The sequence below is a fragment of the Littorina saxatilis genome, linkage group LG5, assembly GCF_037325665.1.
Source record: "Littorina saxatilis isolate snail1 linkage group LG5, US_GU_Lsax_2.0, whole genome shotgun sequence".
NCBI classification, from domain to species: Eukaryota; Metazoa; Mollusca; class Gastropoda; order Littorinimorpha; family Littorinidae; genus Littorina; species Littorina saxatilis.
This window is the reverse complement of record NC_090249.1, coordinates 23,556,966-23,570,440: the sequence shown is the minus strand read 5'-3', so window position 1 is coordinate 23,570,440 and position 13,475 is coordinate 23,556,966. Positions and strand designations below refer to the sequence as shown.

Here is a 13,475-nt window from a genome sequence, read left to right as displayed (position 1 = left end):
CTTTCTTTCTTTTCTTTCTTTCTTTCTTTCTTTCTTTCTTTCCTTCCTTCCTTCCTTCCTTTCTTTCTTTCTTTCTTTCTTTCTTTCTTTCTTTCTTTCCTTCCTTCTTTCCTTTCTTTCTTTCTTTCTTTCTTTCGTTCTTTCTTGCTTTCTTTCTTTTCTTTCTCTTTTTCTTTTCTTTCTTTCTTGCTTTCTCTCTTTCTTTCTTTCTTTCTTTCTTTCTTTCTGTGTGAATGAATGAATGGGTGAAATGGGATCTTAAGATCCTCGGACCTATTAGGGATAGGCTGCCGATTTCCGATAGAACCCGTTGCTCACCCGGTTTGTCATTTTGTTTTCATAGAGTGGCCTCTACACCAACCCCCAATCTCTTGTGTTGTCAAGGGACGATCCCTTACGTTTACCCCCTTGGTTGCCAAAGAGACTTGTTCACTTGGAAGTCTAACAACATTGTGCCCATTTCTGCGAAAACAGTCACTGTGGTAAACGTATTGTTACGTGAATCCCAAGACTGTTTGTCTTTACTTTTCATATGTTTTACATCGTTCTATCACTGATGCTTCCTTGAACTTTTAGAAATTTACCTTGAAGTGGGGGTCAGTGAGCACATTCAAGTTTGTTTACATTTGAGTCCGTCTTTTTCCTCTGCGTTCATGGGCTGAAACTCCCTCGTACACTCGTGGTTTTTTTTTTTTAGTGTATGACTTACGGTATGACCGTTTTTACCCTGCCATTTAGGCAGCCATACCCCGCTTGCAGGGGAAGATTTTGGTCCAACTTTGACCTCGCATTTCTCCAATCAATGCCCAAATTCGTAGAACTGTGATATTTAACAGTCCTTTCTTGTCTTTTTATTTCAGACGTGAGAAGGACAAGAATCAGCGGCCTGAACTGTGTGGTTGGAACTTGCCCGCTCTCCGCGACAATGATGGTACGTGTGTGTGTGTGTGTGTGTGTGTACGTGTGTGTGTGTGTGTGTCCATCCGCTGTGTGTCCGTCTGTGTGTGTGTCTATCTGTGTATTTGTCGGCCTGTCTATCCGTCTGTCTGTCTGTCTGTCTGTCTGTCTGTCTCTGCGTCCGCGAGAGAGACAGACAGACAGAGACAGACAAACAGACATGCAATTATTTGTAAACAGGGGCGGACGAGGGGGGGGGGTGCACAGGGTGCAGGTGCACCCCCCCTCCGGCAAAAAAAATAAAAAATCAATGGAAATTGTGAATTTGGAAAGCTGATTCTATGACCATTTCTAAGTTCAAATGGCACCAGATGGCACCATTTTGCTTCTTTGGGCCAAAAATTTTTCCGGGGGGGCATGCCCCCGGACCCCCCTAGCAAATTCGGGCGCTTTGTGCCCATCACATTCACTTTCGATTCAAAGTGCACCCCCCCTTACAAAGCAACTGATCCGCCCCTGGTAAATGTGTTCGTGAAATTTCAATTGTAATGACAATTTTAATGAGCAAACGTATTTATTATTTTTAAAGTTTCCCAGCTCAAATGCAATCTCATAGTCCTGAGTCATAGATTCTTTACCCAACATTTCAATAAAATTGGATGGAAAAAAAATAAAAGCCGGATATGACGTCATCAAAGACATTTATCGAAAGATAAAAAGTCTTGGTGTATCATTCGGGAGAATTTGCATGTAAAGTTTCATTAAGATCGGTGTAGTCTTTTTCTCAGAATGGCTCTTATGGCTTCAAAAATGTTTGATGTTGCAGATATTATGACATGGATGAAGCGGGAAAAGAATGGCGACAACAACAGAAGTAAGTTTTTATCTCGTGCTTTGGAGAAGAAGAGAAAAGGATGGCATGCTGGTGTTGGCATGTGTGTACATGTGCACCTGTGCAAGGGAGGAAATAGGAAGAGAACAGGAGGGTTAGCTGGTGTTTGCATATATACAGGGTGGTCCAAGAAAATGTAGACAGTTTTGCGTGCCTGTCATTTCTGCTACAGGGCTCCCACCTATTCTTTTTCACCTGGAATGTCTCACACAAGCATGAAAGTTTAGTAAGGCACAGTTTTTTCTTCTTTGCAACATCATTTCTGGGCGTAGTTCAATAGTTCATCACATTCTCAATCCAAGCACCTCGTCCCCAGATCTTTCTCCTCCAGATTTCTTCCTCTGGGGGTACTTGAAGGAAAGGGTTTACCACAACAATCCACAGACAATACAAGCGCTAAAGGAGAACATTCTTCGTGAAATCAGGAGGATTCCACTCGAGACCTTGGACAGAGTTATCAACAACTTCAATGTCCGTGTCGCAGCCGTAATCCAGAGACGAGGTGCTTGGATTGAGAATGTGATGAACTATTGAACTACGCCCAGAAATGATGTTGCAAAGAAGAAAAAACTGTGCCTTACTAAACTTTCATGCTTGTGTGAGACATTCCAGGTGAAAAAGAATAGGTGGGAGCCCTGTAGCAGAAATGACAGGCACGCAAAACTGTCTACATTTTTTTGGACCACCCTGTATATCCTTTCGAGGAGGGAGTTTGAAAAACGTAATTCTCAAGGTGTACGTGGTGGGTAAGGGTGTGCTGAAATGGGTATGCATGGTTGTTGTTAAGGGAGATCAACAATGAAGAAATCACATGTTTGTTGTTTTTCTTACTGATAGGACAGAAAAGATGATTGTGCGTTGCCTTTGCAAGAAGGAAGAAACCCCGTACAAATTTAAAAAAACAAAAATTAAAAAAAGCGGGAAAATATGCACGAACCTGATCCTTCAGCCATACCATTGAAGTTAGCAAATTCTCTGGTTTATTCTCTGAGTTTGGGGGGTGGGGAGGAAGTATGCTTTTCCACAGCAAACAGATTCCCAAGGATTGAGATACCTTGAACGGTTGAAAACGACGTTAAACACCAAATAAAGAAAGAAAGAAAGGATTGAGATTATCGTTCCTTTGTTGTTGCAGAAAAGGTCAACGAGGTTTACGAAGAAGAGCAGTACCGGCACAACTCTTCAGGTCACTGCAGCGGCATCGAGAACAAGCTGCTCTTCGACAGGCAGAGCCTCCACGACCGCTACCTCAAGAACTGTCAGTTCGGGGTCAGAAACTCGCGTGCCTCCAAGGTGACGCCTGTGACGTCACTCAAAACCATCAAATCAAATGGCCCGCCTTCCCAGCAGGGCGTGGACAGAAACTGCTACAGCGCCACGGCATTGGTGGACGAGAACGAGGACGACGAAGAGGCGGGGCTTACCGACGCCAATGTCAGACCCGACGTGTCGAGGGGGCGGAGTCACAGTGCTGTCTGTCACAGCGCCTTGCTGCGCGTGCACGGAATGACTCTGCCTGCAGATTCGAGACTGGTGACAAATACCGACGATTTTGTGAAGGATGAGAGTGAAGATGCAGTCTGGGATGAGGGCTACGAGTCTAAAGTCTCCTCCAACGACCAGGAGCAGGATGGAGCCGAGGAGGAGAGTGTCAAGACTCTCGACGACAGTGAACTCTCTCACAGACAAGGGGAGCTGTCGTTGCACAAGGTAGGACCAGTTCTTCAAGCAGGCCCCGGCCATCCTCTGAGCCACCAGGATGCCGTGGCTAAGCTCATGTATTCCCGAAGAGAGAAGACGGTGTACGAACGCTTGCCCAGCAGGGGACTGCGGGGCAACAGCTTCAGGTACGCTGGCAGGGAGCAGTCGAGACTGATCGAAGCCAGCCTCAACAACATAACACCTGCCTACTTGGCCAGGTACCATCACCTGGCTGACCTGGCCCACCCGGCTCAGACCAAACAGAGCCAGACCGCCAAGCTGAGCCACAGCCAGTCCGACACGGCTCTCTCACAGCAACAACTGCTACAACAGCAGAGTGTGGACGGTGGAGGCGCCGCCGTTCTGCAGCCAAGGACTATGGTGCTACGCAAGGTAACTATTCAGGACACTGCCAGGGATCTCTTCTCGCAGAACATTCTGCCCCAAACACCCAAAGCGACACCTGTCAAGCAATCTTCTGACAAGATTGTCAGGCGTCAGGGACTACAGCTGTCCCCGCCCGGGACTCATTCTGAGCGCAGTGTGTCAGAAACTAGGTCAAACGTGTCAGATACAGCCACCTCTAGTGTGTCAGAACAAACAAGGACTGGCGGCATATCAGAGATCACAATATCAGAACTAACCCAGTACTCGGGCATGTCAGAAATAACCCTATCAAGAGTGTCAGGCCCGCCTAAGTCTAAAGTGTCAGAACTGACAATACCGGAGTTGTCAGAACAGGTGTCGGTACGGGTGCAGGCGATTACGCCAGACTTAGTGTTGTGTGATGCTTACAGCTCCCGCACAGCGACCACCACAGCGGCCTCTTCAGCCCAGACCAAGTCCGCTCGCTCCGTGGCCAACAAGACGGACGACCCCCAAGGAACAACCCCTGTAACGCTCACTCCTTCAGCCATTAACAGTCCTCCTAGTTCAGACAGACTCACCATGAGTACATTCGCCGTCACCGATCTTCTCCCTGCTGTCGAGCGAAGCATTCGCATCCAAAGACACACACAACGCGACCTTTCCAAATCCAAGAGTACTCTGGATGTTACTGCCAGTCTCAACAACCTCAACAGCCGAAACCGCCAGCAGCAGCTACAGCGACAGCAGCAGCAACAGCTGCAGCAGAGTAATAGTAAAGAGAACGAAGCTCTAGAGACGCCTGGCAGAGACGATGGACTTGGTGTTGGTGTGGGTGTGGGTGTGGGTGGTGTTTCTCAGCCTAACGGAACGAGGATTGCTTCCAAGAGAGGTTCTTCTGAGGATGTGAGGCTCTCATTTGTGTGGTAGTTTGTTGATGTTGGTGGTGGTGGTAATATGTTAGTGGTCGAGTAAGGTACGCGCGCGCGTGTGTGTGTGTGTGTGTGTGTGTGTGTTTGTGTGTGTGTGTTTGCATGTGTGTGAGTGCGTGCGTACGTGCGTGTGTGCGTGTGTGTGTGTGTGTGTGTGTGTGTGTGTGTGTGTAATGGCCCTGTCTGTGTTTCTGTTTGGTTTTAACTCACCCAGTCTCTCTCCTCTTGCGTTTATGTCACAGAGTACGCATTCCTTCTCTCCATAATTTTCAAACATAATTTAACGATTTCATGTTCGTTTTAAAGCAAAAAACCGTCAGTGTTCTTCAACAACTTCAATAAAACCCTTCTAAGTTGCATGCCTGGAACAGTTGTATCGTTGGTTGTTATAGTGCAAAAAGACTGAGGAGAAAAAGTACCCCCCGCGGGTTAGGGGGAGTCCCATATTGGTTGGGACGAGAAAGAATTTACCCGATGCTCCCCAGCATGTCGTAAGAGGCGACTAACGGATTCTGTTTCTCCTTTTACCCTTGTTAAGTGTTTCTTGTATAGAATATAGTCAATGTTTGTAAATATTTTAGTCAAGCAGTATGTAAGAAATTAATGTTAAGTCCTTTGTACTGGAAACTTGCATTCTCCCAGTAAGGTAATATATTGTACTACGTTGCAAGCCCCTGGAGGAAATTTTTGATTAGTGCTTTTGTGAACAAGAAACAATTGACAAGTGGCTCTATCCCATCTTCCCCCTTTCCCCGTCGCGATATAACCTTCGTGGTTGAAAACGACGTTAAACACCAAATAAAGAGAGAAAAAAAAGGAGAAAAAGTGTTGAAGGAGCATATTTCCAACCGGTATCTTCATTGTAAAAATCCTTCAATAGACAATTTTTGGAAATAACTCCGTCGGGTTTGTATGAGTTGTGAAAGAGTGAATACCCTTGCTTTTCCTCTGACCAATAAATTCACACGTGCTCCTGTCAACGTGTTTCCGACACATCCCTCGCTAATGTTTGGCCCCTCCAATGTTTGTCCGAGTAAAAAGCAAGGGAATTCACTCTTCCACAACCCATACAAACCCGACAGATATTTTCGGAATTGGTCAACTGTGGGTTTACGTTGTTAGGTGCGTGGTTTCCCTGCCTTCAAGCCTCACAACAACATCTCCCCCCTGCAGCGAGCCAAGGAGATCGCAAACCGCAGGCTACATGGTCATGTCACTCAGCAGCCTGTGAGTGTGTGTGTGTGTGTGTGTGTGTGTGTGTGTGTGTGTGTGTGTGTGTGTGTGTGTGTGTGTGTGTGTGTGTGTGTGCCGGGTGTGTGTGTGTGTGTGTGAGTGTGTGTGTGTGTGTGTGTGTGTGCCGGGTGTGTGTGTGTGTGTGTGCCGGGTGTGTGTGTGTGTGTGTGAGTGTGTGTGTGTGTGTGTGTGTGTGTGTGTGTGTGTGTGCGCCGGGTGTGTGTGTGTGTGTGTGTGCGTGTGCGTGCGTGAGTGTGTGCACGTGTGTGTGTGTGTGTGTGTGTGTGTGTGTGTGTGTGTGTTTCTGTCTGTCTGTTTGTCTGTCTGTCCTGATCTGTGTGATATGAGGAATTACAATATTCTTGCAAACCGTAATCTAAGTCTTCTTGTAGTTTCAACCCAGGTCCGGTTAGGACACTCTTGTAGTGAGGGTTGTTCCAATGGTATTGTTAAATGTCCAGACTCAGTTCTTGGGTTACACTTACAGAGAGAAAAACCGACCAGGCAAGGAACAAATGAACTCGTCAGTCTGTGTGCTTGTCATACTCTTTGAACAGTTAATTAACTTCTGTTTTAAAGAATGAGTTGAAAAAGCTCAGTTGTGCCTGTTTAAAGCTGTCAATATTTTGCCCACTTGTGAAATGTTAAAGGACGGGTCAGAGACGGTACGAGTTCCCTCCCCTCGCTACGCATCACGCGGGGATCAGAAACAGAGCTACACTCGAACCAAGTCAGCCTCCAGGTCAGTATTCAAGAGAGGTCACGTGGACGTATGTGTGCATGATGGTTGGCTGATGAAAAGACTGTATAAGGATGACTGAATGCTGTAGATATAGAACTGTCTCAAATCCAAAGTAAAGCTTATTTTAATATGAATCTCTCGTGTCCATTTCATTGTCTGAAAAGACTTGCTTCTCTTGTAGAACAGTTTTTCGACAACAATTACTGCTCAATCCATTCATTTGCCATTATTTTGCTTTACGGCTTTGCTTTGAGATTTGTATTTGCTTGGTCCTCTATGACATTGTCTGCTTTTCTGTGCCGTTTTAATTCTGATGACGTAAGTATTATCTCCAACAGTATCAATTGATTTAAACACAAATTATAAAAAATTGCAATTCCTGTGGCCCAGGTTCCCACCGTTGCTACGGCAACCCACGCATCACACTAGCACGCGCGAGGTGCCAGTGACAACATCGCGTTCCATGGACACGTCTCTCTCCAAGTCTCACAGCACGCTCTTCACGCGAGAAGAAATGGTGGCGAGACTCAAACAGCTCTAGAGATTTAGGATGATGGAAAGCTCAGACTTTGAATAAATTGGTAGAGCTGGGTGAACAGAAATGCCACGTTTTAAAACACACTGCACTGCGTGATATCTAAATTCATCGAGTCACTTTGTGTTCTCTCGTACACTCTCGTGCACTGGCGGTCAGCCGATATCCATTTCGCGTTCATATCATTACGAGCAAGAAAATCAGAAAGTTGTGAAGAAGACAAAAGGACAACGAAGAACAAGTCGCGTAAGACGAAATTACTACATTTAGTCAAGCTGTGGAACTCACAGAATGAAACTGAACGCACTGCATTTTTTCACAATGACCGTAGTCCGCCGCTAGTGCAAAAGGCAGTGAAAGTGACGAGCCTGTTCAGCGCGGTAGCGGTTGCGCTGTGCTGCATAGGCATAGCACGCTTTACTGTACCTCTCTTCGTTTTAACTTTCTGAGCGTGTTTTTAATCCAAACATATCATATCTATATGTTTTTGGAATCAGGAACCGACAAGGAATAAGATGAACTTGGTTTTAAAACGATTTCGGAAATTTAATTTTAATCATAATTTTTATATTTTTAATTTTCAGAGCTTGTTTTTAATCCGAATATAACATATCTTTATGTTTTTGGAATCAGAACATGATGAAGAATAAAATAAAAGTAATTTTGGATCGTTTTATAAAAAAATAATTTTAATTACAATTTTCAGATTTTTAACGACCAAAGTCATTAATTAATTTGTAAGCCTCCATGCTGAAATGCAATACCGAAGTCCGGCCTTCGTCGAAAATTGCTTGGCCAAAATTTCAATCAATTTGATTGAAAAATGAAGGTGTGACAGTGCCGCCTCAACTTTTACAAAAAGCCGGATATGACGTCATAAAAGACATGTATTGAAAAAAAAGAAAAAAAACGTCCGGGGATATCATTCCCAGGAACTCTCATGTCAAATTTCATAAAGGTCGGTCCAGTAGTTTGGTCTGAATCGCTCTACACACACACACACGCACTGACAGACAGACAGACAGACAGACACACACACACACGCACGCACACACATACGCACATACACCACGACCCTCGTTTCGATTCCCCCTCGATGTTAAAATATTTAGTCAAAACTTGACTAAATATAAAAAAGGAGGGGGAGGAAAACACAGCCAAAAGTCCAAAATTAGAGCGCAATTTAATTGCGACATGTGATGATTATATTCATGCAGTTACTTGCCATCGAGAAATTGTACATGTCCTTTGGACACGTTTTCTCCTATCTTTTTCACCGATCTCACTGAGTATGTGCAGCGTACCCACTTTGCATGTTTCGTATAATCACTGTCATTGGTTGGTGCTGCACTTTGCTGGACTAACATATCGAGCCATCAAGGACTGGAACGCCCTCAACCCAGAAACTGCACAGGCCCCCTCTACAAGTGCCTTCACCTCAAGGGTACTGGCGCATTACCCTCTACTTCAAACGTAGGGTAAATGATGTCGAGAGCTGTGCCGGTCGGGGTTTACCCCGGGGACCGCTACGGCAGCCGGATTGGTCTAGATTGATACCCTAAAATAAGCAGCCTCGTCCTTTTTTGCTCTCTCTTTTTCGTCGCTGGTTTGACTTCTCTTCATCCCAAAAGTAGCAATAATGTTCATTGTGGACTGTGGCTACCAACTGAAGAAGCCAGCACCGACTAGATTGATGAATATGAAGCAGTTCAGATGCTACACACTTAGGGTTCGTGCCTGCAGTCCGACACTTGACAAGAAGCTGAATTGTCGCATCAAACTGCTGAGCGTTTTTCGTATACTTCACCTTTCACACTGGAGACAATAGTCAAAAGTGTGTGCTAGTCGCTTGAGGGCACAGAAAAAAATGTCAAGACTGAAAGACATTAAAAAAAGTGCAGTGACCGTCTCACATGTTAAGCTGGTCATCATTTTTCTTGACTTCTCGCTCACAGAGGCGGCGTATTCACTTTAACTACAGTGTTCGATTGCACATTCTTTTATGTTATGGCACCGGTTAAAAGCAACTGCACGGGTGTGTTTTTGCCTTGTGCCTCTCATCACTCATTTATGCACAGGGCCGGACCCAGGGGGGGGGTTCCAGGGGTTCCGGAACCCCACCCCTGGAAAAAGCATGTACCTTGCTTTGAGTGTGTGTTTTTTTTTTACTAGTTTTAGCACCAAAACAATGCTGCTCTTAACCCTCAAAACAAGGCCCAGAATGCACCAGATTGCACAGATTTTAACCGTTTTTCAAAAATTTTCCGGGGGAGCATGCCCCCGGACCCCCCTAGTTCGCGCGCCTGCTTTCCAGGCGCGCGCTTGTGGCTTTGCCACTTCGCTGATTTGCCCCCCAAAAAAAGGAGGAACCCCCCCCCCCCCTTACAACTCATTTGGTCCGGCCCTGATGCATGATATGCACATAACTTGTATGAATCCAGCAGTAATTTCAGCTCTTTCCAGTCTTCGCTTTTGTGTCACCTGAAGTCGAATTCATGGCAACTAGCATTTGTGTAGCTTTTTTCACTCGTGGAATAACACACACACACACTCACACACACACACACACACACGCACACACACACACACACACACACACACACACACACACACACACACACACACACACACACACGCACGCACGCACACACGCACGGTGTCCCGTAAATCTTACATGGGCCATTTATATGCAACCTCTAAAGATGACGGATTGCTTGATACGGTATTCCTCGCTGATTCAGAGTCATGATTGCTCTAATTGTTTAAGATGACTATGCTGACTGTACAGTTTTGTCAAACGTACATATGAACCATATCACTGGACAATTACATGGTTTTCCGATACAGTATTCCCTCATGGACATAATATGACCTTTAATGTATGTATACGCATGAAAAGTGTGCAGTGTCCCAGCCTGGACTCTAATATAATACTCGTTTGAACCCGCCATACCTTTCCATTTACCGCAACACGGTGGCCTAGTGGTATAAGGCGTCCGCCCAGTGAGCGGGAGGTCGTGGGTTCAAACTGACCCCGGCTTCTTGTCAAGTGTCGGACTGCAGGCACGAACCCTAAGTGTGTAGCATCTGAACTGCTTCATATTCATATGGCGTCTGGCATTATGGGGTTAGTGCTAGGACTGATTGGTCCGGTGTCAGAATAATGTGACTGGGTGAGACATGAAGCCTGTGCTGCGACTTCTGTCTTCTGTGTGGCGCACGTTAAATGTCAAAGCAGCACCGCCCTGATATCACCCTTCGTGGTGGACTGGGCGTTAAGCAAACAAACAAACAAACAAACAAACAAACAAACAAACCTTTCCATTTCAAGAATAAGTGTCAGTCTACATGTAGATCCTCCTTTAAATAGTGAAGAAGTATAATTATATGATTTGATTGTTTCAATTTCGTGTGCCAAGTTAATCGCCTGTGTCAATCTAGGTGTGCCACTTCTGGACCTTGACGCCATATTGTTAGAAACCTGCATCTCAGGTTTTTGACTCACATGCGAAGCAAAAGTGAGTCTATGTACTCACCCGAGTCGTCCGTCCCGGCGTCCGTCCGTCCGTCCGTCCGTCCGGAAAACTTTAACGTTGGATATTTCTTGGACACTATTCAGTCTATCAGTACCAAATTTGGCAAGATGATGTATGATGACAAGGCCCCAAAAAACATACATAGCATCTTGACCTTGCTTCAAGGTCCAGGTCGCAGGGGCCATAAATGTTGTCTAAAAAACAGCTATTTTTCCCATTTTTCCCATTTTCTCTGAAGTTTTTGAGATTTAATACCTCACCTATATATGATATATAGGGCAAAGTAAGCCCCATCTTTTGATACCAGTTTGGTTTACCTTGCTTCAAGGTCAAGGTCACAGGAGCTCTTCAAAGTTGGATTGTATACATATTTTGAAGTGACCTTGACCCTGAACTATGGAAGATAACTGTTTCAAACTTAAAAATTATGTGGGGCACATGTTATGCTTTCATCATGAGACACATTTGGTCACATATGATCAAGGTCAAGGTCACTTTGACCCTTATGAAATGTGACCAAAATAAGGTAGTGAACCACTAAAAGTGACCATATCTCATGGTAGAAAGAGCCAATAAGCACCATTGTACTTCCTATGTCTTGAATTAACAGCTTTGTGTTGCATGACCTTGGATGACCTTGACCTTGGGTCAAGGTCACATGTATTTTGGTAGGAAAAATGTGTAAAGCAGTTCTTAGTGTATGATGTCATTGCTAGGTTTAGCTGAAGGTCAAGGTCATGTAAAGGTCAAGCATGTGAGTCGTATGGGCTTTGCCCTTCTTGTTGTATTTTGTCTTTTGTTTTGTTTTGTATCATCTACTGTGTTCTGCTTTACGTTAAAACATACATGGAACTGATTCTGTTGCAGACTGCTGGGACAAGTGATGGCAAGGCAAGTTGTGGGATATCACAACAGTACTGCTTAGTACAGGACTTCCGCTGCGTCAAATTGTCCTTCTGGCAAAAAAGCATTCCCAATGGGTGGCCGTAGGGCATGCAATGAGCGGCAAATTGCGACCGACATCTGCAACAGACTTCGTCGAGACTCTGCTCTCGTGACCTTCGAAACATAGCAAAGCATGAGGGATGGTTATCTCACGAGAGCTGTGATTAAGACTCGGGGAACCAAACGAGTCTTGCGACACTAATTCGAAGAGAATGTGGGACGGATATCGTGAGAGCTGCTTAGGAGGCTCCAAAGTGGTGTAGATATAGCAGCTTGAAGACCAAGCAGAACTAATATTCTTTGTACGTCGTAGCATTTTACTTACTCACAAGAACATAATCTTTATGGACTAAACAACCCTAGGCACCTAATACACGTATTGTGATATATATCCCTTATAACATGAATCATAGCAGTTCAATCGCTGCAGTGCCAAAACAACAGGTTGATAGCAAAACGTCCGTTGATGTTGTTCGGGACAGTAGACTGACTTTCTGGGACATTGAGAGGTTGTGTGTTCTAAATACCAACCTGGAGTCACCAAGTTGTGACTGGTCTGTACCTTCAAGACCTATTTCATTATAAGCAAGGCATTATTAGTAAGAAGTAATCCTCAAAATATGGCCCATGTGCGCAAAGGAGTTAAGATGTAAACGGGTCTTACCTATTGACCAAGCCGGTTGCCATGTGCCTAATAATTTCAGTAGTTTCGTTGCAAACAACAACAGGCAGATGAGGTCATTGATGCCTCACGTTAAGCAGATAGGTTGTCGTGCCTTGAAAGTCGAAGACGAATCTTCTCTCCTTGGTTTTGAGCAGACGTTAATTACATCCAGCAAAACTGCTGGAATGAAGTCAAGTCTCATTATTACTATGATTTGTATGACTGTCTACTACAAAGACGTACATGTACAGTCAAACCTGTCTGTAACGACCACCAAACAGACTGACCCAACTGGTCGTTATAGCCAGATGATCGCCATAGAAAGTTGAGTTACATAGAAAAAAACCTCATTGGTGATCATTTGGGGTGGTCATAATGAGCAGGTGGTCGTCGTCGAGAGGTGGTTGCCAGGGCAGGTTCCATTTTGCTTCACGATGAAGAGGGAGACGGCTCTACAGGAGACCTGAGTTTGCATCATGCTGAGTTGGACAAAGGATGGGTCACTGGAGAGAGGGACAGTTTTGGGGTGGGGGTAGGGCTCCAGAGCCGGCCAACATGTGTTTATTTCAAACGTTCTTTAACATTTGTCTGTCCATTTGTGAAAATATTACCATTTCACAAAGTCTGACAATGAAGAAGTAGCCTTCTACAAAATTTTTTAAAAAAACGCAGCTTAAAAATTGCTTTGTGTTGAGAAGTTGAAATGTGCAAAAAAATGTATGAGTGAAAACTGTGATTGTGTGAAAATGGCAGAGAGAGAGAGAGAGAGATAGAGAGAGAGAGAGAGACAGACAGACAGACAGAGAGAGAGAATGTTATGTTTGTATAAAATACATGTATCAACTACTGTGGTGGAATTTGTTTTCTTCTTTACAAACATTATCTTAGTAAAATATGTCTTAATTTTATATCTGTGTTTATCTGCCTGTGTGGGTACTTGAGTTCAGTCTATGCATCTCGTTTTGATACATCCCCCACCCCCTGTCTGACACACACACACACACACACACACACAGAGTACACAAAATGTTT

At 44.7% G+C, this 13,475-nt stretch overlaps 1 protein-coding gene across 1 annotated transcript in view; it reads left to right on the top strand.

Moving 5' to 3' along the window:
* Positions 1-13,099, top strand: part of LOC138966607 (uncharacterized) — a 52,412-nt gene extending 39,313 nt beyond the window's left edge. The window contains exons 3-8 of the mRNA XM_070338890.1: positions 861-931; positions 1,724-1,771; positions 2,925-4,762; positions 5,911-6,015; positions 6,672-6,763; positions 11,702-13,099. Of these exons, the coding sequence (XP_070194991.1) occupies positions 861-931; positions 1,724-1,771; positions 2,925-4,762; positions 5,911-6,015; positions 6,672-6,763; positions 11,702-11,759 (2,212 nt within the window). The 3' untranslated portion in view covers positions 11,760-13,099. The remainder of the gene's footprint in view (positions 1-860; positions 932-1,723; positions 1,772-2,924; positions 4,763-5,910; positions 6,016-6,671; positions 6,764-11,701) is intronic.
* The last annotated feature ends 376 nt before the right edge of the window (positions 13,100-13,475 follow it).